General features: G+C 41.7%; 1 protein-coding gene across 3 annotated transcripts in view; it reads left to right on the plus strand.

The window, feature by feature from the left end:
• Positions 1 to 3,359: 3,359 nt before the first annotated feature.
• Positions 3,360 to 26,826, plus strand: part of INO80C (INO80 complex subunit C) — a 63,279-nt gene continuing 39,812 nt past the window's right edge. The window contains exon 1 of one of the 3 annotated variants that reach the window (XM_072605286.1): positions 3,360 to 4,221. In XM_072605286.1, the coding sequence (XP_072461387.1) occupies positions 4,060 to 4,221 (162 nt within the window). In that variant the 5' untranslated portion in view covers positions 3,360 to 4,059. Of the gene's footprint in view, positions 4,222 to 4,263; positions 4,772 to 26,826 lie in introns of those variants that run through there. The other 2 variants (XM_072605287.1, XM_072605288.1) reach the window with 2 other exon arrangements.

A 26,826-nucleotide genomic window follows, 5' to 3' on the forward strand; every position in this document is an offset into this window, starting at 1 on the left:
TACCTTAATTGAAGTTGATAGTCAAAAGCTTCTCAAGCAAGTTTATCTCTGTTGTTATATTTTTCAAGGAAGTTTGTATAATCCAATACCTCCTTGAGAGCAGGAATAGTTTACTCATCCATTTATTTGTATGTTCTTTTATTTGGTCTTTGTTCCATTAGGATCTAGTGCTGTTCCTGAAACATAGTAAGAGTTTAATAAAGGCTTATTGATGGAATAATTGACATAAATGAGGGAGACATCTTGTTGGATGAAAGCCTTTAAAGAGGTATTTTTCTCTACTGAATCAAAAATTCTTTTATAATTAAAAAAATAAACACAGAGGAATTTTGTATCTTCTGCCTTTTTTGGTCAATTGTCATCCCATCTGGGCTATTTACATTTTTGGGGGGTCTTTTTTTAAAACTGTGGATTAGTTGGCTGATCTCTCTTTTTTTCAACCTTCACTTTTAATAAGATTTTAAGTTCCAAATTTTTTCTCCTTCCTTCCCTTCCCATACCCCCTGCTCAAGATGGCAAACCATGTGATATAGGTTATACATGTGCAATCATGTGAACATATTTCCACATTAATTATGTTGTGAAAGAAGAAACAGAAGAAAAGGGAAAAGCCACAAAAAATAAAAAACAAACCAAAAAAGTGAAAATAGTATGCTTCGATCTGCATTCCGACTCCATAGTTCTTTTTTCTGGATGTGGATAAGCTGATCTCTTTTGCAGAGTTGTGGTTCTCACTGAAGAGTCCCCATAGTCTTCTGAAGTTCCATTTAATCACTACAATTTTATGCACAAATAGGAGCATCAGGAGAATCACAACATTTAAAGGCAATCTCACTGCTGCACTTTGTGCAAGACCTCTTCCATGACAGTGAACATGTTTGTGGAATGTTTTATGTATAGTTTCAAAATGATAATGAGAGGAATGTTGAATGAAGTTGATTCTGTGTTTGCATCTATGAAGGAATCTTGTGAATATCCTTGGTAGTGTTTACCTTGCAAACCCAAAATGTCATTTTATAAATGATGGTAAACATGATAGAAGAATTTTATAATTAAAACTTCAAGTTTGCTACTGGCAACACCATTTAACCATATATATATATATATGAAAAAGTTTTCAGATCTACTTTGTATTACAGGACCAGAATTGTTGATCTTTTAACCTGTCAGTAGTTAGGGGAGGGAATTCATTCTAGTCGTGGGTAACACTGTAAGCAAACACTCATACATCAAGAGTAGAGGGTTTATTCAGCAGGCCTGGTATAACCAGTTTGACTGTAGCACACAATATTCAGAGGGCATAATATGAAATAAAGCTTGAAAAGATAAAGGTGGCACCAGTTTGTAGAATACCAGACCAAGGAGTCTGAACTGGCTCAGTGGTCAAAAGGAAGAAATTAGTATGTTTTTTATCGGAGCAGTGACTGAACCAGATATACGCATGAGAAACGTTATTCCGGCAATGGTATGGAGAGATAAGGAGAAGGAAGTGTGATCATCACTTCGGCTGATGGCAGCAGGAAAAGAGACCTAAGAGATGATCAGAATGGAAAGGCAGAACTTGTTCATTGATTGAATAAGAAAATCAAGGAAGAAGAAAGCATCAGTGATAACCCCAAGATTTCGAAAGAGGGAGAAAGAGTGAATGGTAGTGTCACCTACAACAATGTCAAAGTCGGAAGAATGAGCATATTTAAGTAAAACATAAAAAGCTCTGTTTTGGATCCGTCGAGTGTGAGGCAATGGAAGGACCTACAGACTGTGTTTTCTAGGCAGTTGAAGATCAGAGTCTGGAGCTCATAAAAGGTCAAGATGAAAGACGGATATTTGGGAGTCATGTGCGCAAAGATGACAGCTGCATCAGTGAATGGGATTGCCAGAGGAGAGAGTGAAAAAAGGCCAAGGCCAAATGGAGCCTTTGTTACCCATTTAACGGGGTTTTTATTGGATGAAGATGAAAAGAGTTCAAACCCTGATGCTTATGTTTCGAGTGTACACGAGTAACTTGTTATTCCTGAATGTACCTGGTATTCAGATTTAATTTTCAGCTACTTGGTACATGACATGTTTTTCTGGGATCAAGAAGAAAATCAGAACAGAATTATTCTTTTACAAATATTCATACAGATATTTTCATTTACTGAACACACTGTAATAAAACACTAATGGTCACTGTGGCTGCGCGTTAAAGCCCGCTCTAAGCCTGTTTTCTTAACCCTATCCACATGGTGTTTTTGAAATCATTACGTCATGTTTTTATATTACTTTTGTGACAGAATGGGGGGGCTCCAGGAGAACATTTCAGTAGGGCTCCTGTCCAGGGTCTCCCCAAAACGCAGGTGACAGGGTCTTTCCTAGAAAGGGTACTCGATGCACCATGAGACAACACGAATACCAGGGAGAAGACGGCAGTTTATTTCTTCCACCATAAATGATGCGAAGGAACTCAAGGCCACGCAGGAAGTGGCAGCAGCAGGAGTGACCGCTCGTGGTGATCAGACTCCCTGGGGGTGAACGCTTCCCTGCGGGCACGCTAAGGAGATGTCGAGGACATTCTGCCTCCCCTCAGGCCTGCCCCGCGGCCCACCGCGTCCTGGCCTCTCGGCCAGCCATGGAGTCGAGCAGCTGCAGTGATTGATCTCTCTTGGCCAAGCCCGAGTTCGTGACCAGCACATGAGGAGCCGGGCTGAACGGCTTCCAGAGTCCGAACTCTGGCACTTTCCGTCCCCAGATCGTCGCTAAGGCAGGAAACCCTGCGTGCTGAGGTTAGAAATGCAAAGACAGGAGGCTCCCTGGGACACACACGTGTTCCTGCTCGTCCCCTTCCTCTCCCAGACCGGAGCCCAGAGCAGGACAGAGCGCCGTCGCCCAAGGAGACCCCGCGGCTCGGAGGCAGAGCAGGCCGCCCTCCGCTTCGGTGTCCGACAGCCCAGGGGGCCGCTCGAGGGGTCAGCCACGTCAGGTCCGCCAGGGCGCATGGCCCTCAGCGAGGGGCCGAAGAAGAGCGGCAGGACACGGACAAGTTCCTCGGCTACCACAAAGATCGCTATCCATATTTCGAGGTCCATGGATTTTAAGATTTTTCTTCCTTGTCCTCGGAGAGGGGCCTACGCCAAGCGGCGGTGTTTCTGGGTCCAAGGACGCTGACGGTTTAGCTACTTTTTAAAACATCCCTTTTGCCTTTTAAAATGCCCGCGGCATTGTGGTGACTGATCCCCGCCCCCCCGGGGATTTTAATCGAAAACCTAACTTTCACTTCTTTTAAAGAGACGCCGGAGGTCGGAGCTGTAAGCATCGCTCTAAGTAGCAGACCCCCGGGTACCTAGTCCGCTTCCGTCGGCCTGAGGGCTCGGTCACTCAGACTGGGAGGGGGCTAACGAGGCAGGGAGCTGGCCGTCCGCCGCACGCGGCCTTCCCCGAGCTGCACCCCTGAAAACACAGGGGCGGGGGGGGGGGGGTAGCTGTGCGGGTGTGAAATGTTGGTTAGAACTAACGCTTCCTGTCACCTTCCGGGAAGACCCCGGGCGGGCCTATCCATCGCGCACCGAGGACACCCCGACCCTGCCGGGCGCCCCGCCGATACGGAGCGTTCAGTCAGGAAGGTTAAATAATACAAGAGACATTCCTCTCCCATAGCAGCTATGGGTTAGCGTGTGGGGAAAAACGCGCTTATACGTTTTGTTTAATATAAAAATAGGTCTTAAAAAAGGCAAAAGAACCGAAGCCCTACAGACTTCTGCTTTTTAAGCAGACTGACCCTTGGCCCTACGAAGACGGGGAATGGCGACGGCCTGAACGAAGCAGCTTTTACCAAGCGCCTGCTCCAGCGTGTGCCAGGCTCCGGGCCGCCCTCCCCCACAGCCCGGGCTGGCTCCGTCCACGGCCCCGGGTTCATCCGGCCTTCCGGGTTTTGGTTGCGGCCAGAAGGGCTACGCAAGCACGTTCCGAATCCGGCCCGGGTTTTTCCCGGCGAGGCGGAAGCGGCTTCGCACGCCCGAGACCCGGGGGAGGAGGAGTAGTGGGAAGACGAGAAGGGGAGGGGTCGAGGGCGGGGGAGAGATGGCCGCACAACTCCCAATTGTGGCCGCTACGACCGCCACCCCCACGACGGCGAGAAACAGCAAGAAAAGGCCGGCCAGCCCTGCGAACAACGGCAGCGGCGGCGGCGGCGGCTACAGCAGTAGCAAGAAAAAGAAAGTGGGGGCCGCCGGATTCCCCCAGGTACCGGCTCGGTGAAGCTCCGCGCATGCGTTGGGGGAAGGCGCGAGGGGGCGGGGGAGTCGTTCCTGGAGCGGCGTTCTACGCATGCGCGCGCCAAGTGGGACCACGTGTTAGGGGGGCTAGGTTTCTGCTTGCTGCTTCTTCTATACCCCCCCCCAAAGCCGACCTGGGTCGTCGGTAGTTCTCTGACGTTGACCTTGGGTGTCCTCTAGGGCCGCTGCCTCAGCTGAGCACCGCGGGGAAGGAAGGCGTTCCTCTTGGGCCCCAGCTGGCCCCTCCGAGCTTCAAGGGGGGCCTAGATGTGGGGCTGGAAGAGACCCCGGAGGCCGGTGAGGTCATCCCACGTAGTTCACAGATAAGGAAATTGGGGCCACGAAAGCTCAGGGGACGAGTTAAGTCCATCCGGGGCGCGTCCTCACCTGTACCGCGGAGCTCACCTGGAGGAGTGAGGCCTTTTTGGAGCGGAGGAAAGGGGATTTCAGCGCAGTAAACATTGTGAAGGGCCTGCTGTGTGCCAGGCATCGTGCTAAGCCTGACAATGCGAAAAGAGGCAAGAGAGCGCTTGTGGTCAGGGAGCTTACGGTGTAAAGAGGGGCGGCCGCGGTGTGCAAATACGTGCACACGCACACATATGTGTGTATATGTACATGCACATACATGCACAGCAAGCCGCGTTCGAGATAAATGATAATTAAAAGAGAGAAAGCACTGGAATTAAGAGGAGTTAGGGAAGGCTTCCTGTAGAATTCAATAAGTAATTTCAGTATCATTATTTTACCTTCCCTGTTTCTGCTCTTAAACCCGTCCAAGTTAAACAATAGAAGGCAATATGCGGTCTAATAATGAAAAAGTGAAGATGATAAAAACCTCGGTTCGTGAAATAGAAAGGAAGGGTCGGATAGGAGAGTCTTTGGAAAGAAAATTGAGCAGAATTTGGTGGACTGGTTACAAAATAAATAATGAGTCACAGATGATACCAAAGTTTCTAGCATGAGTGGAGTAGGCAGTGGCATTCTTTTTCCCATCTAGGAAACCTCCAAGTTACACTGGACACTTGTTGAAAAATGTCTGTTGAATGTCACAGAATCCACTGCCTAATGAATGTTTCCACCTAAAAGCCCTGTTGGTGCCTCACACTCAGTATGTGCAAAACTGAATTCTTTCCTCTTTATTCCCCTCCTCGCCAGCTAGCTCTTTCCCTTGATTCCCTTCCTTTGTTAATGGTATCACTAATTTTTTTAAAAAAATAATTCTTGATAAAAACTGGAATCATTTTTGATTCACCTACTTCATATCCAGTCTACCAAATTCTGCTCATTTTTCTTTCAAAAGACTCATGTCTGACCCTTCCTTTCCATTCCTCTCCTATCTCACAAATCCGGGTTTTTACTAACAACACTATCTGTTATGGTATCATTGACCTCCTTCTGTTTAACTTTTCCTTGTTGTGTATGAGTTATCCTCATAAGTAGCTCCTAAAAGTCCAGGACCCTGATTTAAACTAACCCATGTTCGTTTCTTAAGTGCCTAATACAATACAACACAATACAATATAGATACAACAGTAGTCACTCCCAATATTTTTTAGTTAATTGGTTCTCCTATGTGGAATTTCAAAGAAGGCAGATTCCTTTTGTATTGGTTCAATGGGATTTATTATTTAAGTTACATATGATCATAGTTTTAAAGTTGGAATTTATCTTAGAAGAAGTCATCTAGTCTGATCCCCTCTTTGACACATGAGGAAATTAAGACCCAAAGAGATGAAATGATTTACCCAAGGTCACAGTGAAAATTTAGAGGTAGAAGGGATGTCAGAGAGCCATCTAGTACAAACCCTGAATTTTACCGATAAGGAAATTGAGCCCCATGAAGATTATATCAGGTCCTTTGACTCCAAATTCATCACTCTTTCCACTATAAGAAACTGTCCTAAAAGGACCATCACATGATATTTTAACATATATGATGCAGTGTGGCAGTTCTTCCTTCCTCATGGCTTTATAAGGCATCAGTGCTTATTTTTCTTCCTTGCCTTCTTAACATGTACTAATAATAACCACCACTTATATATTTATTAAAATTATCTATAAATTTAAGATCTGCAGAACACTTTACATAATTATCCCATTTGATCCTCACAGGAATCCTCTGATTATTTAGATACTGCTGTTATTATTCTGATTTTAAAGAGAAGCAAACTGAGGCTCAAAGAGATTAAGTGACTTGTTTATTGTTACATAGTGTCAGGTGGGATCCAATCCAATTCTCCGCAGATCCCAGGCCTAATGTTCTTTTTTTTAAATTAAAATTCATTATTTTGAACTTAGTAATCATCAGCAAACATGAACATTTCAGTATAAAAAAATTGTGAATTTTAGTTTTATAATTTGAGTTTGTTTAAAGTGTATATTGAATTTTAAAATGGTAGTTATGAAATGACCTTCTTATCCTCTTCTGAATTTGGTTGGTTTTTTTTGTATTTTTAATCTGGTAATTATGGTGTTCTTTTCTTTATTTTTGCATCTATTCCAACAACCTTTCTGCTACATAATGCTTCCTTACAAATTAGTTTATTGCATGTTGAGTCATTTATTCCAGCAAATATATATTGAGCATTTCTTATGTACAAGATACTGTTTTGGGTACTGCAGGGGATATTAAAAATCCATGAGCTATGGTCATTGTCATCCATGAGCTTCCAATCTAGCAGGAAAGGTGATAAGGTGTTTATGAGGATGACTACAGTATTGGGCAGTGTATATTAAATGCCATCTGAATGGTACAGGCAAGTAATAAATTCCATAAGAATTTACATGTGGGAGATAACATTTCTGGTTGGAGCAATTGGTAAAGACTTTGGAGGAGGTTGGCTTTTTCAGTCAGAAAGCGTTTTTGTGAGTTAACAAGCATTTATTAAGCAACAACTTAAGCGTTCCACAGTGTGCCAGACACTGTTAAGGGCTGTGGATACAAAGAAAGGTAAAAGACAGTTCCTGATCCCAAGGACCTCACAGGTTAATGGGGGAGATGATATGAAAACAACTATGGACAAATGAAATGTGCCCACAATCAACTGGAGATCGCCAGCAGAGGAAAGGTACTAACATTAAGGATGATCTAGAATGTCTTTGGCGCAGAAAATGGGATTTTATCTGGAACCTGAAAGAAACCGGGGAAGATAGGAGATGTAGATTTGGATTAGGCCTTGAAAAGTAGGTGTAATTCTAGCGGGCAGAGATGGTAGGAGAAAGGATTTCTAAGTCTCCAGAAGCCGAAGGTGAGTTCATAGTGAGGAGGGGCTTATGTGGGAAAGTAATGAGAAATAAGACTGAAAAAGTTGGCAGGTCCATATAATGAAATCTTTTCACACTTAACTCTGGTAACTTTACCAGAACCAATTTCTGTAACTTCCTCTTATTATTATGGTTTTTTTTGCCCTTTCTATGCTTAAGTTATTGCTCTGAATTACAGCTGAATTGGGTATAAAAGACAAACACATTTGGACTGTACTGGAACTGAACTGCCCAGTAGGATCAAGTCTGGTGCTTACTGTGAATGGTATCTTTCTGTGGTTACTGCTTCTTGTGTGCTACCTAATGTGGTAGTATGTCCCTGCCACAGTACTAACTAAGCATATATGTTTCATGAATATTTGTTGAGTGCATGAATGATTCTTAGTTTTGAGTTAAAGGTACCATAGGTCAAATCCCATTATAATTAAGAGTATACACAAATTCCTTCATTGTACTGAAGGACTTTTGTAATAAATACTGTTAGAAATCACAATTTCATGAAGCTTAGAAAGATCAGTGAGTAGCATAGGGACTTTATACTTAGGCAAAGGTGGAACCTTGTATATACTTCAATAGCTTCAGTGAAATTTTCAAGACAGATACATGCTATAGGGGAGGACTGACCAAATGTATGGACACCTATCTATACCTTTTTTCCCTATCTGAAATGAACACATTTTTAAAAAAAGAACATGTTGGAATTTGGAGAAGGTGTAATAGAATTTTCTCTCTAGTGTCTCTGGGAGAAGAGAAACTTTACTCTCACATTAGGAAAAGTTTGTTAACCTTTTTCTCCTGGCTCAAGTAGCTGTCCAACTTGGCTTCCTGTTTTGGAATATCTGCAGGTGTCTGGCACATGCTGCTCTGGAAAACAGGTCAGAGGTTCCTTGAAATGACCCTTTCTAACCTCACTTCCCCCTTTCCTGCTTTTCTTTCTCTGTCTTTATCATTCCATTCTAATTCTGTTGAATCAAAAAGTCTTCATTGTTCTTTTCGGTCCATCATGCTACTAGGCACTTGAGGGGATACAGAAGAGTCATATAATGAAGTCCATGTACTCAAATAGTCTAAAAGAAAAACTGCAGGAAAGTGTGAGAAATGGAGAAATAAGAAAACAGGAAGAATCCAACTAGGAACTTCAAAGGTTGGAAACTAGTTCAGGGCAATTGTAGGTGTGGTCTCATTTTATGCTTTAGGTCAAGTGCAAACAAAGGTGAGTAAATTTGGGAAAGTGAAGAGTGTTGAGGGGTAGAAAGGAAAAATGAACCTTATACTAAAGATGGGGAAAAAAAAACCACATTTACATGGTGTATATAAGAATTACAAAGCACTTTACAAGAGTTGTGTAAGGAGTGGAAGTATTATTATCTCCCATTTTACAGATGGGGGAACTGAGACTCTGAGAAGTGAAGTGACTTGCTCATGGCCCTATAGTTTGTGTCAGAGTCAAGTCAACTAGCATTTATTAAGTACCTACTATGTGCCAGGCACTGTGCTAAAAGACTGAGGATACAAAGAAAGGAGGAAACAGTGTCTACTCTCAAGGGGCTCATGGCAGAAAGGAAGAGACAGTATGCAAACAAGATATATACAGAATAAATTGGAGATAATCTCAAAAGTAAAGGAGGCCCAGGAAAGGCTTCTTGAAGAAGGTGGTATTTTAGTTGAGACTTGAAGGAAGCCAGGAGGAGGAGCTAAGGACTGAGAGAGGAGTCCCAGGCATGGGGGACAGCCAGTGAAGATGCCCAGGGAGCAGCAAGGCGGACACTGTCACTGGGCCACAGAGTCCATTGAGGGGAGCACGGTGTAAGAAGACTGGAAAGGTAGAAAAGGGCCAGGTTATCAAGACTTTCTGAGCTAAACAGGATTTTATATTTGATCCTGGTGGTAATAAAGAGCCACTGGAATTTATCGAATCAGTGGGTGACATGGTCAGACCTGTACTGTAGAAAGCTCATTTTGATAGATGAGAGGAGGATGTATGGAGTGAGGAGAGACCCACCAGAAATCTCTTGCAGATATCCGAGGCTGAAGTGATGAGGGTCTGAACTAGGGTGGTGGCAGTGTTAGAGGAAATGCATGTGATATATCCAAAAGTTATTATAAAGATAGAAATGATAGGACTTGGCAAATGATTGGATCTGGGAGGTGAGAGAGTGAAGCATTGAGGATGACACCTAGGTGGTAAACCTGAGTGACAGGGAGGATGGTGTTACCCTTGACAGTGATAAGGGAGTTAAGAAGATGGAAGGGTTAGGAGAGAAAGATAATGAGTTCAGTTTTGGACATGTAGGGTTTAAGATGTCAATGAGACATCCAGTTTAAGATGTTCTCTAGACAGCTGCAGATAGCAGTTAGAAAAGATGTTTTGGGCTGGACAAATATATCTGACAATCATTGGCCTGGAAATGACCATCGAATCTATGGGAGCTGGTGAGGTCACTAGGCAAAATTAGAGCTTGTTATATGACTTCAGGAACAGTGTTTTTACCATACTCTCTAAAAAAAAGTCCAGAGGGAGTGATAGACAGTAAAATTCATTATTTGGGAATGGTGGTATAAATAGACAACAGATTTCAAATGAAGAGAAGTAAATAGGTGGTTCTTTTTCTTTGAAGATAATACTATTTTCATGTAAAGCCCATTTCTAATCTTTGTGGCTGCCATCTATTGACCTCTAATACAGTGGTTCCCAAGCTCCAGGCTGTGGACCCCTCAAGAGGACAGTTATTTGAAGTGGTCTCTATGCTCACCAAGTTTTGATCTTTAGCATCAACAAAATATACAGCATGAATAATAGGCTTTGTGTCATTTACTTATACCAAGTAGGAAACATTTTTTTCTGACCTTTCAAAATGAAATATGACCTTTACTGTTGCTCCTTCTGGAATAGGTCATCTGAGTTGTTTATTGTTGGATTTCTTAAGAGTCAAACTTGTTTACTGAACAATCATAGATCACTTAAAAGTGTTCTTGAATCCACTGTAGCTTTTTGTTATGAGGTATGTCTCTCTAGCCTTTCCTTGACCACAGTTGGGTAGGAGTTCTCTACTATTGAGGCACACCTGACTCAGAACCCTGCTACTCTAGTCCATGACTTATGGATCTAAGGGGGTCAAACAGAGGAGAATTGCCTGTCACTGAGGCTTATGGTCCAGGCCCTGGCAAGGGCCCTAGTCATGGCATTGGTCAGTACTCATGGATCTAAAAGGAAGGAATGAGCTCCTTGTCTCTAAGACCCTCAGCCCTTGAATTAGAATCCTAAATCACAGTACCACACTCATCAGGATATTGGTATGGCTGCACTAGTCCCAACCTTGGTCATAAAACTCATGGATCTAGAAGGAGAGAGGAGACCTTCCTGTTGAAATACCAGTTCCCTTAGTTCACAGGTCATGCTTTTCAGGATGTCTGTGTGGCTGCCTATCAGGCTATCCTTGTGTCTGACTGGCTGAGTTGTCTCAGGTTTGGACAATGATTTGGGGTTTTTTTTTGGAATTTATTTATTTAACTTTTAACATTCATTTTCACAAAATTTTGGGTTCCAAATTTTCTCCCCACTTCTCCCCTCCCTCCTCCCCAAAACGCTGAGTATTGTTCTTACTACTAGGAAATAAGAAATACAGGTAATGGGGTATAGAAAGTTATCTGGCCCTACAGGACAAAAGAGAAGATGGGGACAAGGGAAGGGAGGGATGTTAGAAGAGAGGGCAGATTGGTGATAGGGGCAATTAGAATGCTCGGCGTTCTTGGCGTTTAGGAATAGTTGTTCCTAAAACTTTGACTTCCAACTTCTCTTCATCCCTCCCTCCCCACCCATTCCCTTTGGGAAGCAAGCAATTCAATATAGGCCATATCTCTGTAGTTTTGCAAATGACTTCCACAGTAGTCATGTTGTGTAAGACTAACTATATTTCCCTCCATCCTATCCTGCCCCCCATTGCTTCTGTTCTCTCTTTGGATCCTGTCCCTCCCCAAGAGCGTTGACCTCAAATTGCTCCCTTCTCCCACTGCTCTCCCCTCCATCATCCCCTCTACCTCTCCTATCCCCTTCTCCCCCACTTTCCTGTATTGTAAGATAGGTTTTCATACCAAAATGAATGTGCATTTTATTCCTTCCTTTAGTGGAATGTGATGAGAGTAAGCTTCATTTTCTCTCACCTCCCCCCTTTTTCCCTCCACTGAAAAGTCTTTTGCTTGCCTCTTTTATTAGAGATAATTTGCCCCATTCCATTTCTCCCTTTCCCCTCCCAATATATTTCTCTCTCACTGCTTAATTTCATTTTTTTAAGATATGATCCCATCCTATTCAACTCACTTTGTGCTCTGCGTGTGTGTGTGTGTGTGTGTGTGTGTAATCCCACCAAGTACCCAGATACTGAAAAGTTTCAGGAGTTACAAATATTGTCTTTCCATGTAGGAATGTAAACAGTTCAACTTTAGTAAGTCCCTTATGACTTCTCTTTGCTGTTTACCTTTTCATGTTTCTCTTCATTCTTGTGTTTGAAGGTCAAATTTTCTTTCCAGCTCTGGTCTTTTCATCAAGAATGCCTGAAAGTCCTCTATTTCATTGAAAGATCATTTTTTCCCCTGAAGTATTATACTCAGTTTTGCTGGGTAGGTGATTCTTGGTTTTAGTCCTAGTTCTTTTGACTTCTGGAATATCATATTCCACACCCTTTGATCCCTTAATGTAGAAGCTGCTAGATCTTGTGTTATCCTGATTGTATTTCCACCGTACTTGAATTGTTTCTTTCTAGCTGCTTGCAATATTTTCTCCTTGACCTGGGAGCTCTGGAATTTGGCTATAATGTTCCTAGGAGTTTCTCTTTTTGGATCTCTTTCAGGAGGTGATCGGTGGATTCTTTCAATATTTATTTTGCCCTCTGGTTCTAGAATATCAGGGCAGTTTTCTTTGATAATTTCGTGAAAGATGATGTCTAGGCTCTTTTTTTGTTCTGGCTTTCAGGTAGTCCTATAATTTTTAAATTTTCTCTCCTGGATCTATTTTCCAGGTCAGTTGTTTTTCCAATGAGATATTTCACATTATCTTCCATTTTTTCATTCTTTTGGTTTTGTTTTGTGATTTCTTGGTTTCTCATAAAGTCATTAGCCTCCTGCTGTTCCATTCTAATTTTGAAAGAACTATTTTCTTCATTGAGCTTTTGGACCTCCTTTTCCATTTGGCTAATTCTGCTTTTGAAAGCATTCTTCTCCTCATTGGCTTTTTGAACCTCTTTTGCGAATTGAATTAGCCTATTTTTCAAGGTGTTATTTTCTTCAGCATTTTTTTGGGTCTCCTTTAGCAAGGTGTTGACCTACTATTCATGCTTTTCTTTCATCTCTCTCATTTCTCTTCCCAGTTTTTCCTCCACCTCTCTTAACTTGATTTTCAAAATCCTTTGTGGGCTCTTCCATGACCTGAGACCATTGAATATTTATTTTGGATGTTTGGGATATAGAAACCTTGAGTTTTATGTCTTTCCCTGATGGTAAACATGGTTCTTCCCCATCTGAAAGGATGGGGGAAGATATCTGTTCACCAGGAAAGTAACCTTCTATAGTCTTATTTTTTTTCCCTTTTTTGGGCATTTTCCCAACCAGTTACTTGACTTTTGGGTCCTTTGTCAAGAGTAGGGTATACTCTGGGAATCTGTGAGATCTCAGTTCCTCCAAGGTGGCACAATCAAGGGTGTACTGGTCTGGATGCAGAGAGGGATTTTTGTGCCCAGAATCTTAGCAGATACGTCTCCACAGCCACTTGGCCTCCAGTTCCCAAGTCAGCACTGGGGGCTGATTTTCAGATAATCTAGATGGGCAGGGCCACCATTCAGTGTGAGACAAAGACCATCTCTCCCAGGGCCTCCACCCAGGGCTGAGGTAAGACTCTGCTCTTCAATGCCCCCAGGGGTTTTTATGCTCCAACAGTGGAGCTTCCTTATGGGCTGCTGTGCAGGCTCTGTGGCAGCTGCCTGCTGCTGGAGCTATGCGAAAGCCCTTCTCCCTTCCTGGCCTGCTGATTAAACCCCGTCACTGAGCTTTGGGGCCTATGGGCTGAGGGATCTGAGGCCCAGCTACTGTGACTGGAGATTCCGCCCCCGAGGTGTCCCCCTCCCAGAGTCTCATCGCGCTACGCTGCCACTCGGCCAAGGCTGGGCTGGGCTCCAAGCTCAGCTCTGTGTCCAGTGCAACTGACGTTTCCATAGGCCTTTCAGGTCACTGTGGGCTAGAAATCTCCTCCACTCTGTTGTTCTCCACTTCTGCTGTTCCAAAATTTATTGAGAGTCCTTCTCTATAGGTATTTTATGGGCTGTGGAGAGGACCCTGTGTAAGTGTGTCTTTCTAGTCCACCATCTTGACTCCGCCCTGGACAATGATTTGTTAACTAAGAGAGGAGTATGAGTGAGGGATTCTGTGTCTGTTGATGAAGCCTGAGGTTCAGTAACTTGGACCTTTTAGCTGCCAGGATACCTGATCTCCACTTTGGTCAGCAGCTCATGATGGCTTGTTACCCATCCCCCTAGTTCAATTGGATTCTGTCAGAAAGGGACAACTTTAGGAATCTTTACAGGAAAGTTTACTGTCAGTGTTGATGCCAGCACTGTCAGTTGGTGGGTAGGCTACAATGGTTCAGAGTCAAGTGGCTCAATGGTATCTAAACCAGGAAGGAGAGTGGGGCAGAACCCCAGGGCATTCCTGTACCAGGGACTGGTACATCCCTGTGGGATGGGGGGGTGGATATCCAGGTATTGGCCAGGAGTGGTCAAGAGGTTGTCAGTGATTACTCCACTGACTGGGGATTTGAGTGGAGTTTTTATAAGGATTTTCTGTGGTGTTCCCCTGACTGTCTGAACAGAAATAAGGCATTCAGCCCTCTTTTCTGACTGAGGAGAGGGCATTTCTTCCTGAGCATCCAAGTAGTGATAGATCTTATCTCTAAATGCAGGGTAGGTGAAGGATCACAATGTTCCAGCTTCAGACCGTCTTGATAGTCATGGCCTTATGCCAACGAACAGGGCAAGGGATGGTAGCTTATTAGAATACAGAGTCAAGGAAGGCCGAATCATGGGGTATTTAAGCAAGCTGACTAGTAAAGTTCCACAGCAAATTAAAACTGTCCCAAGTCTGAGTTACAAGATGGACCAAAGTAACAAAAAGAAGTTTAAGAAATATCAAAGAATCATGTAGCTACTTATACGTATTTCTACTGCAAGGTGTTTGGTTTTTTCAATTATTGGATACTAATACTATCATTTGGAATCTAATAAAAAATTTTTGTTATAAAAAGAGCCCTCAAAAAATAGGAAACACTAACTGCTGTAGGATACTTTTTAACCTTTTGCAAGGACTTTATCACTTGATTGATTATCTTCTTATCTCTACTTTTTCCTGTCACCATCCCTGGTTGACTTCAGTATTCATGTTTTGTCGTCATCCACCGTTCCTCTATGAACTCCTCACCTATCCTCTCAAGGCCAACTCAAATGCCTCCATCCTCACTTCCCCCATTAATAATTACTTCTCCCTTTCTCTGATGTGTTTGCGTCTGTTAGCATTCAGAAGTTATTAAGTTCTAGAAAGGAAGAACAATAGGAGACTGTGGTCAGAGAGGAGACTTCTAAGTTTGACATCTTGTGGGTTGAGCAGTTTCTATAGATGATAAAGTCTAGGGTGATACTTGGGGGGAAGGTCATATAAATAAAGAGGAGATGGATGTAAAAGGAGTTGAGAAGCCTGGGTATTAGAATTAGTGATAAAACGTGAATATTGAAGCAAAGGTAGGAAGAACTTAGGAGACTGTTGGGGAGGTGGTAACGAGAGCCTGGGCCAGGGTATTGGGTGTGGACTAACGATACTAATAACTCACATTTAAGTAGAGCTTTGGAGACTTTAAAGTGTTTTTTTTTTTTCCCCACAATAACCTTGTGAATGAAGTAGCTTATTATTAACTCCATTTTACAGGTGTGTCTAAGAATCAAGGAGGCTAAATGACTTGTCTATCAACAAGCATTTATTGAGTCATTATTATGTGCCAGACACTGCAGTAGTAGCTAGAGATACAAAGATAAAGTGAAGTCCTTGCCCTTGAGGAGCTTATATTCTAACAAAGGAGATGGTTATGGACACAGATACATACATACACAAACTTAATGCAGGCTAGTTTGGGGAAGGAGGGCAGTAGCTGCTGCAAGGAGCAGGAAAGGCTTTGAGATGTGAGCAGTGACACTTGAGAGCATTGGAGGACTTCAGGGATTCCCAGAAGCCGAAATGAGGAGGACCTGGATGTGTTCCAGGTGTGGGCAGCAGCCAGTGCAAAGGCATGAGGCAGGAGGTGGGGTGTTTGTGTGTGTGTGTGTGTGTGTGTGTGTGTGTGTGTGTGTGTGTGTGTGTGTATGTGTGTGTATGTACATGCACGTGCCTGCCTGTGTAGCTGGAGTGCAGAGTTTGAGGAGGGGGGTCAAAGATGAGATTAGAAATGTAGGAAACAAGTTATGAAGAAATGTCAACTAGAAGTTACACTTAATTCTTTAGGCAATAGGGAGCCCCTAGGGTTGTTGGGGGAGGGAGGCTGATGGGATGATCAGACCTATAGGAAAATCACAGCTTTATAGATAGTAAGTGGTCTCATAGTTGGTAAATATTGGAACTTTGGGGGTCTTCTGACTTCTTTGGGGTCTCTTATGGAAAGAGTGAATGTGATAAATACTGTGCATGTAGCCACTTCCCTTTCTACTTAATCATATTCTGTCATTATTTTATTACCTCTGGGTTTCATCTCTCTAGTAGACAGCAAGTTCTTTGAGGGAAGGGACCATGACATTTTTAGTTTTTCTACACCTGGTGTCTCATCACATTGATTTGTACATTGTAGACCCTTAATAATGTTTGCTGTTTGTTTAATCGACACTTGATACTCACTAGCTGTGATACCTTGGACAAGTCACTTAACACCAGTTGCTTCGTCTTGAGTTATCTCCAGTCATCCTGATGAATATCTGGTCACTGGATTCAGCTGGCTCTAGAGGAGAAGTGAGGCTGGTGACCTGTACTACAAGCCCTGCCTTACTCAAAACAAAGTCAAGTACAAGTCATGTCATCATTTCTCTGATGACATGGTCTTCTTTGGCAATGAAGGATGAACACACACAATCAGTTCAGAAGTGACAATAGGACACTCAAGGCATCTATAGAACAGGAAGGATAGGGCATCCTCTGGGGAGAGTCAGGTTTCTATGAAAACAAATCGACTTCAGGAAAAGTTGATAAATATGCTTAATAATAAACGTTTGTCTTTAGTGGAATTTGGATTCAACAGAAAGTGGGAGGACAAGGAAGAAGGTTAAAGTAAGAGTAAATATAAGGGATTTGTGCAGGGAATTATATTCATACTGAAGTTAAAGGATGGTAGTGAGTTGAAAACAGAATAGAGTCAGCAGTAATTAGTGTGATGGAAAGGGCATCAGATTTGGAGTCAGAAGTCCTGGGTTCGTATTTACTGTGGATGCTTCCTACTTACATGACCTTGAGCAAGCCACCTAACCTTTAACTTCTTTGCAGCTCAGGTTCTTCACATGTCAAATTGAGAGGAGGAGTTGGACTAGAAGACCTTTAAGGTCCCTTTTAACTCTAAATCTATTATCCTATGATACAATGCTACTTACTGCCTGTGTGATATTTTGACTTGTCACTTAAGTTACTGCCCTTCACTGGGCTTTGGTTTCTTGATTTGTAAGATAAGAGCGTTCCACTAAATTATGTCTCAGGTCCCCTTCCATCGGTAAATCCTGAGTTCTTTTGTTAGAGGCAAGGATATGATTGTGGGGAGGGAATAGTGCTAATCAATAGGATCTTGTTTGAGAGAGAGCCAGGATAAACATCTAAATACAATTAGGAGCCTATGAACATGTGTGTTTAGGGAGGGATTATAGATTTAGAGCTGAAAAGGATTTTGAAGATCATCTGGCCTGGCTTTCTAATTTTTCAGCTCAGGAAATTGAAGCCCCCAAAGATTAAGTGATTTACCAGAGATCAGCAGGTAATAAGTGGCAGAGTCAAGATTTGAACTCAAGTCTTCAGGCTCTAAATCCTGTTCTTTCCATTTCACTACAAATTCAGGAAATGTTACCTGGAAGTCCCAATTACAGGTTCCTCTGAGTCTTATAGCCCAAAGATTATAGAATCTTATGGTTGGAAGTTTAGCTAGAAATCATCTAGTTTAATCCATACCTGAATCCATGCAGAAATCTACTTGTAATATCCATGACTAATGATCATCCAGTCTCTTTGTGAGCAGCACTTTCGGTGATAAGGAATTCCCTTTCTCATATTTATGAAGCAACTTCTATTTTTGGTCACTCAAAGGATTAGGAATTTTTAAATGATCAGTTATGTTCAGAATAGCTTACTTGAGAAGGCAGGAAAACACATAATGCATTTGGAAAAAGACTTTCACTACAATTTTTAAAATAACAAAGACCAGACACTTGGTGTTAACCCTCAGCTATCTGAGAAATTCATTCCTAAAGAATTCTAGACCACTAAAGTTTTACTGTAATGTGTTTCATAGAATCCCAGATTCTCAGAGTTGGAAGAGATGTCAGAGATCATCTTGTCCATCAGTACCTGAAGAAGAATCTTCTCTGTAATATCCCCTACAAATATTCATTCAACCTTTTTTTTTTGCCCCATGAGAGGAAACTTAGCCTCTTGAGGTAGTCTGTTCCAAATTTGAACTGCTCTAATAGGCTTTTCTTATATCTTCATTTATACTAATAAAATTTAAAAATTACATTTACCATGTGTGATGTATAAAAAGTTTGAGAGATCTCATTTCTGGGTAATTAATCATTTTACTAATTATGACTGGTGAATAATTAATAAAAGGATGGTCATTTGACCATTTCTCGTAAACCATAGGCCCATAATGGTGTCCCATTGATGCTTATATGCCCTTGGAAGAATGGGTGTTCCCTATAGATGGCAATCAACTCTAATTGGTTAATAATTTATGAGAAGAGTATGAGAAGAATATTATGAGAGGTAGACCTGTTCTAATGAGGGGCACTTTCTAATAGGGGATGTGATGTTGATTATGTCACTCTTACTTATCACTACCCAGATCACACCCAGCTTGGGGCAATCTACGCAGAGGATCTATACCCCCCACTCTCAGCCCAGCCTTTCACCCTCTCCAAGTCTGAGTAGAACACAGTGGGCTTCCCCAGTTGGATGGGGTCTGAATAAGATTGAGGAGAATGTTAAATCCAATCTCATTATCAGCCCTATTCTTCCAAGGCAGATTTGACCTAGTAGCAAATGAGAAAATAGGAAGGGAAAAAACCTCAGTCCTAATTCAATAATTGGTTATTAATATAAGCAAGAAATAATAATTTCTCTCATTATGTAATAGTTTTTCCTTAACTTTTTCTCTCTTAAGAAATCATAAAGAATGTGGTTGCCATATAAATTCCTCTGAAATGGAGCATGACTTTGAAGAAAGCTGGCTGCTAAATGTTTCTGGTCTTCACAAAGTGTTCCCAAATATGAATTACATGAATGACTACTATCAAAGTGTTTTGATATAAACAATTCTAGAATTGCACATTAAAATATTTTAATCCCAGGTTTACTAATTAGCGTTATGTAGTAGAGAGCAGAGCTCTGAATTGATGGATTTACTGTTAGAAAATTTTGATGTGTGAAGGTCAGGGAAGCTTGTAACATGGGCCTGGGAAAGGAATTGCGCAGAGAATCCCAGTTATTCAGGGACAACATAAAGAAACTGTCCAAGCATGATTGTGAACAGAGGGGTGTGAAGTACCATGGGGTAGATTTTTTGCCTGAGTTTTGCCTAAGAGTAGGCCACGTTGCATATGAACAAAATGAGCAAACTGGCTAAAAGCAGGTTATCTATTTTGTTTCCTAGAGAACCTAAAAGCTGTTGAGACAAGCCCTTAGGTGTTTGCTAAATGGTTAAAATAAAACAAGCTCTAAGTTTCAGTTGACACAACATAAGTCAGTGGTGCTCAGAGTCATCTGGGCTCAGGAAGCACATCTGTTACCCAAAGACCCTCATAACACTAATTCAGTACTGACATTAGAAGTGCCACGAGTCTTCAGGTTGCACAAAGCAGAGGCACATGAGACCTGAGGGCTCTGTGCCAAGTCTCTGTGATGTAAACATCTAAATAGTTTGTTGAGAGCGTTTTAGAATTTGGAAGCCCTGGAAGAGTCTTGATTAGAAATGGGCAGCAACTTCTTGAGCAGATGGGATGAGCAGCTCTGCAAGGCCTCAGTGAGGGGAGGGGAAAAAAGCCGCCTCTACAGAAAATGAGCGCTCAGTACTCCACCTCATTTGTAACTCCCCCAAATATCTTGACTTTTCTGTTTGTTTACTTCTAGAAGTCAGGGAGGCCCTGGCATCTTCTGTAAAAAGGTTCCTTATTGCAGACATGGTTGTAACAGTCAGAATGTTTTGAAGTGACTAACACTTCATAGCTTAGGAAAAGCAACAATGACTGCCTATGAATAAATGTGGATTATTTTTGAATATGTGTGACTCCTAAAGGGGAAGGCAGTATGGTAAGAAAAATGTTCAGTTTTTCCTCTCTTGCATTTTTGTTTGGCCTGCCAACTTCTTCTCTCTTTATGTCTCTCTGCCTCTACCCCCACACTCTACCTTTTTCTTGTAGATGTATTCTCAGAATCTGCTCTGGCATAGAATACAAAATAGTGAGATTTGATGAGCAAGGGACAAGGTAATCCAAAGCCAGAGCAGACTGAGTGAGCGCGAGCAGACAGAGGATTTGGGTTAAAAAAAAAATTATAGAACAATCAATCAAAAAACATTTTTTAAACATTAAACAGCCAGGCTCTTGGCTATGATTACAAATATAAAAGTGGTCTGGATAATCAATCCCTGCCCTCAAGGAACTTAGATTTTTCTGGCAGTTGGGTGGCAACACTCACTTTTATACATAGAATATATATAAAGTGAATCCAAAGTGATTTTGCAGGGTAGGACACTAACAATTTGTGAAATCCACAAAATCCTTTTAAAGGCCCTTTAAGGATGGCTAGGTGGTGCACTTAGAAGCAGCTAGATGGCTCAGTGGATAGAAGCCTGGGCCTGGAGTCATAAATACCTGAGTTCAAATCAGCCTCAGACACTCATAAACTGTGTTACCCTGGGCAAGTCATTTAACCTGTTTGCTCGAATCCACTGGAAAAGGAAATGGCAAACCATTCCAGTTAAAAAACCCAACGGATGATATGGTCTGTGGGGTCAGAAAGGGCTGAACATGACTGAACAGCAATAGGTAATACAGTGGCTAGAGCACTGGGCTTAGAATCAGGAAGACCTAAGTTCAAATTTGACCTCAGTCTCTGACTAATTGTGTGACTCTGGTAAGTCTTTTAACCTCTCTCTGCCTATCAAATGTAAAATGGAGATAATAATAACATCTGTATCCCAAGATGATTGTGAGGATCAAATGAGATGTTTGCAAAGTACAGCGTGCAGCATTCCTGGCACATAATAAATGCTTAATAAATATTAGTTTCCTTCCTTCTTTCATTTTGAAAGAACTCAGGGCTCTGAGAGGCAGGATGAGAACGGGGAGTGTTGCAGACATCAGAGACAGCTTGGAATTTTGTGTATGGGAACCAGCACACAGCCAGATTATACTGATCATCAGCCTTTCTCCTTTAGCCCACCTCTCTTTCTGCTTTTATTGTTGCTGCAGTTATTCCAGTCCCCTAGATTTGCAGCCTTTGTGTCATTCTTATCTCTTCACTCTCACTCCACATAACCAGTCACTAGCCAAGGGTTGCAATTTCTGCCTTCTTAACATCTCTTTACTTCCGTTCTGGGCTTGGGAACCACACTTGCCACCCAAAGACCCACATGATGCTAGTCCAACACTGACATTCAAATCAGCTCTTCCATCTTTGAACAAGGTCAAGGCACACGAGGCCTGAAGGTTCTGTGCTAGGTCTCTGGGATGTAAATATGGAAATGATTTGTTCAGTATTTAGAGGAGTCTTGATTAGAAATAGGCTCTCACGTGGCCACCATCCTAGTTCAGGCCTTTATCACCTTTCACCAAAACCAGAAATGTCAGACACTCCACCAGCCTGCTGTGGCCCCAATTGGATTAAAATGCGAAAATGTAATTGGGAAACATTTAACAAAACAAATGAAAATAAAGTACAACATATACAATATTATAATTTAAAACTAAGTCCCTGTGTGGCCCACAGGGATCCTTGTGTACAGTGAAATGGCTCCCATTTCTGTTTGAGTTTGACACCACTGACCTAGACTACTACAGAAGCCTCCTGCTAAGTCTCCCTGCCCTCAGATCTGTCTGTCTTTCATATTGCAGGTATGTCCATGTCATTCCCCTGCTCAAGAAGTTTCAGGTGCTCTGTATAAGTCTCTCAATTTAGCATTTAAAGGCTTTCACGATCTTGGCAGTGGTTGCTGGTGGGGACCTTTTTCAGGGGCCATTGGAGAGCGGATTGTGCTTTCATGAGGCTGCCTCTTCCCAGGGGCAATGAGAACTTTTCATCTCAGCCAAACCCTGTAGAACTAAATGATTTATTTGTAATCTGATTTAGTGTTAATTTCTCCATCAAACCTTTGTGCTAGTCTCTTCTCTAGAAACAAATAAGCCCTATGATGCCTTGTCACCCTCCTATACCACCTTTCCTCATCCCTTCCCTTTCTGTTTCCCCAGTGATGACCAGAGTGGGGAATCTTTTTTTCTTTTCTTTCAAGGACAACAGAATAAGATTAGTACAATGCATTTTCAAATAAATATTTCAGTTTTTCTGTAGAGAAAAATATAAACCCACCAACTTTTAAAATTCCAAAATGGGAACATACTTTATTCAGTGACTACAGTATGTAATTTACAAAATGTGTCACTTCATGATTATGACCTATGAAAAAAGACTGCAATGAAAATGGAAAGAATAGAAATGTGAGTATGTGGAAAGGTAAGAGAAAAAAAGAGGGGAAAGGTGGGAGGAGAGAAAAATAAGGGAAGAAAAGGAGGTAGGGAGAGGGCAGAAGTGAGTCTTTGGTTATGGGCACAGTGAGGGTTTTTAAAGGATGGAGAGGTCTGAACACCAATCCAAATTTGCAGTCATCAGAGAAGGGAACAGTTGAAGATTTGATCTTAGACTCATAGATCTAGAGTTGGAAAGAATCTCAGAGGCAAATAGTTTAACCTCCCTCATTTTACGATAAGGAGACTGAGGCCCAGAAAGATTAAGTAACTTCTACAAGGTTATGTAACTAGTTGTCACAGGTAGTGTTTGAACCTAGGTCCCCTAACTCCTGAGTCAGGATTCTTTACACTGTACCTGCTTCCTAACAGAAAGAGAAGAAATGATTAAAGGGCTTATCTTCAGGAGAGAATGGTCCCAAAGGCATAAGTAGGAGGATTAGCTTGGGTAAAGAGAAGGGCCATCTCTTTGACAGAAATTAGACCAAAGGAGGAGAGAATTGGGGTTGATGGAGAAATTTTGAAGTGTAGACTAAGGGAAGAGAGTGAGTTCAGAACATTCTATCGTGAGGTTCTCTGTCAGGAGGGAGAGATGAGGTGATGTAGGAGGCTTGAGAAGCAAAGGCTTTCATTAAACAAGCTTTTACTCCACTTAGTTGTATTTTATTTTTTTCAATTACTTGTAAAGATAATTTTCAACACTTACTTTTAGAAGATTTTGAGTTCCAAAATTTTTTCCTCCCTTCTTTCCTGTCCTCTCCCCAAAATAGCAAGAATCTGTTATAAACTATACATGTACAATCATATTAAACATATTTCCACATTAATCATGTTGTGAAAGAAGAATCAGAACAAAAGGGAAAAACCAGGAGAAAGAATAAAACAAAGAGAAAATTGTATGCTTTGATATGCATTCAGTCTCTATATTCTTATTCTGGATGTGGATAGCATTTTCCATCATGAATCTTTTGGAATTGTATTGGGGAGGAGAGCTAAGTCTATCAAAGTTGGTCATCGTACAGTGTTGCTATTACTGTGTACAATGTTCTGGTTCTTCTCCCTTCACTCATCATCAGTTCTGCCTGCTCATCATTTCTTATAGCACAGTAATATTCCATTACATTCACATACCACAACTTATTCAGCCATTCCCCAGTTGCTGAACATCCCAATCAATTTACAGTTCTTTGCTACCACAAAAAGAGCTGCTATAAATATTTTTGTATATATGTGTCCTTTTCCTATTTTTATGATTTCTTTGGGATACAAACCTAGTAGTGGTATTGCTAACTCAAAGGGTATGCACAGTTTTATATCCCGTTGGGCATAGTTCCAAATTGCTCTCCAGAATGATTGGATCAGTTCACAACTCCACCAACAGTGCATTCCGGTTTTTCCACATCTTCTCCAACATTTATCATTTTCCCTTTTTTGTCATATTAGCCAATCTGATAGATGTGAGGTGATACCTCAGAGTTTAAACAAGCATTTTTAAGCATCTATTGTGTAGCAGGTACTATATTAGGTGCAGGGGATACAAAGACAGAAATGAAATTGCCCCTTACTTCAAGGAGCTTATAATCTTTGAGTGGAATATGTACACAGATAAGAAAATACAAAATGTATCCAAAGTAATTTGAGGGGGAGGACAGCTGCTGCTTTGAAGGAGAGAGTTTTAGGAAAGGCTTCATGTAGTATTTTAAGAGGGGATTAGATGGGAATACAATCAGTCAGTGAACCTACCATGTACAAGGCACTGTGCTAAGTGTTCAGCACAGAAGCAAAAGGCAGTCTCTGCCTTCAGAGATCTCACAATCTAGTTGGGGAAACATTGAGCAAACATATATGCAAACTATATACAGGATAAATAGGAAAAAATTAAGAGAGGGAGGGCACTAGAATTAAAGAGGGGTTGAGGAATGGCCTGGAAGCCAATAGGTGGCAGTGGAATGGAAGAGGGACAGCCAGTGAAATGCTCAGAGTTGAGAGATAGAGGGCCTTATTTGGGGGACAGCAAGGAATCCAGACTCACTGAATTGAAGAGTACATGGTAGGCAGTAAGAAGACTAGAAAAATAGGAGGGGGTGGGTTATGAAAGGCTTTGAATGGCAAACAGCACAGTTTGCATTTGCTTCTGGTGATGATTTGGAGCCACTGCAGTTTTCTTACTAGGGGAATGACATGGTTGGACCAACACTTTAAGAAAGTTCCTTTGGGGGCTGAATGGAGGATGGATTAGAGTGGGGAAACACTTGAGACTGGCAGACCCACCATCAGACCATGTAGTAATCCACATATCAGGTGATAGGGCCTGCACCAGAGTGGTGGCAGTGTAAGTGGAGAGAAGAGCATGTATTTGTGAGGTGTTGCAAAGGTGAGATTGAGAGGCCTTGGCAACAGCTTACATATGGGGGATTAGAGGTAGTGAGGAGTCCAGGCCAACTCCCAGGTTGGGAGCCTGAGGGACATGGGAGGTTGTGTTGGCCTCTGTGGTAATAGGGCAGGTAGAAGTGGGACTTGGACAGTTAGGGGAGAATATAAGTAAGGAGACTAGGATGTAATGAGTATATTCTACTGTCTTAGATTTGATTAGAGAGGAGTTATTATTTTTAAAGGGTTTTATTTTATCCAAATCCAAATTGAATCCAAATGTTAACTGATTGTTTTTTATTTACTTTTACTTCAATAAATTCTTTTTTTTTCTGCTTAAAAACAGTGTACATTCATATACTTTAATATCATTAATATTTTTGGTTTTCTTTTTTACATATGAATGGCTACAAAGTAGAATCTTTTGAAAGTATAACTTGATTACATTAAGACAATTTCTCTTCTCCCTACCCTCTTCCTCCCATCCCAAACACTTATTCTCTTTAAGTAATTAAATGAGATTTGGGCTTTGCATTTAGAGGCCTTTGGAAAGCACAGGAAAATAGGTCCATTTCCAAGAAATAAAACTTTTTTTTAAAAGAAAGGTTCATCATCAGAAGGTTACACTATGTCATGTGATGATTTTTTTCAGGTACATCAACTCATAGAAAAAACAACTGAAAACATTAAAAAAAAATTTTGCTAATCCATTCTCTTGTTGCCAGAAGGACTATTACACTAGAAAAGAGGAACGGTACATTAATTCTGTTTTCTTAACTCTATTTATATGGATAAATTTTAAATTTATCAGCATAAGATTTTGTGGTGCCAGGTCCTACCAATATTCATATCAGGAATTGTAGCTTTAAGGAATTTCTGCATCTGTGAACTTGGCATCTAGTAAATCACTCTCAGTGGAGAGAGGAGTCTTCAGGTATGGCTGAATGCTCTAAGACTAGTTTGGTGGATTCAACTGGGCACAGATGTCTAGTGTTCATTTGCCATAAGGAGTTTATGTCAGCTTTGCCAATGAGCCTGAAGTCAGGAAAAACCTTGCATGGGCAAAGGGTCACAGAGAACTGGAAAAAGAAAGTCAGTATGGGGAAAGTCAGTATGCCTAGCTTACAGGAGAGGGCTAGCACCGTAGTGGTATGTCTGCAAGGCTTTCAAAAAGGAGGGGGACTTAATTGACAGTGTAGGGCAGCAGGTAGAGGAGACAACATCCCAAAAGACAAGACTAGCCTTTACCTTAGGAAATCCTCAGAGAGTCTGGGTAAGGGAGATTCACCCTGCCTGGGTTGTAAGAGAAGGGGTTAGGAAAGTGAGAGAGGTGTCAGCTGTAGGCTAGAGCTTTTCTACCAAGACCTGTGAGTTAAATAAGACAGATTTTAGAAAGGCGAAGACACCTAACAGCTTGGCCAAAGCAGATTTTTTGGCTTGAAGCATAAAGCTAGACAACATCCAGTTCAGACAGACTTAGGCTGGAAAGAAAAAGAAAGAGCTGGAAGAAGACCTTAGTCAGGTAAGCGGGGTTGGAGATGGAGTAGGGAGTGGGAGGAGGGCCAACCTGGGAGAGACAGAACTAAGAAGATTTCATTTAAAGCCTTCTTCTCTGCATATTTTGCACCTCTGTAAACTTTTATATTTTCCTCTTTGTTAGTTTAATCCTCTATGTTTAGTTTTAGGTAAATAGATCAAACATTTATTAAGCAATTACTATGTGCAAGATGGTGTATTGGAGGAAAAGTCTGGAGAGTGGGTTGAGCCATGAGGGAAGTGAAACATGTCTGGGGACCCTCCCAAATTACTGGTCTGGGTAGACATTCACTACTCAGGAGAATGGGGAGACGTTTTTCAAGGAATGAAGTTTTTCCAGGGTGGGAAGGAGGAGGAGGTAGAATCTAGAGAGTGATGAGAATAGTGAG

The sequence above is a fragment of the Notamacropus eugenii genome, chromosome 4 (genome assembly GCF_028372415.1).
Source record: "Notamacropus eugenii isolate mMacEug1 chromosome 4, mMacEug1.pri_v2, whole genome shotgun sequence".
Lineage (NCBI taxonomy): Eukaryota > Metazoa > Chordata > Mammalia > Diprotodontia > Macropodidae > Notamacropus > Notamacropus eugenii.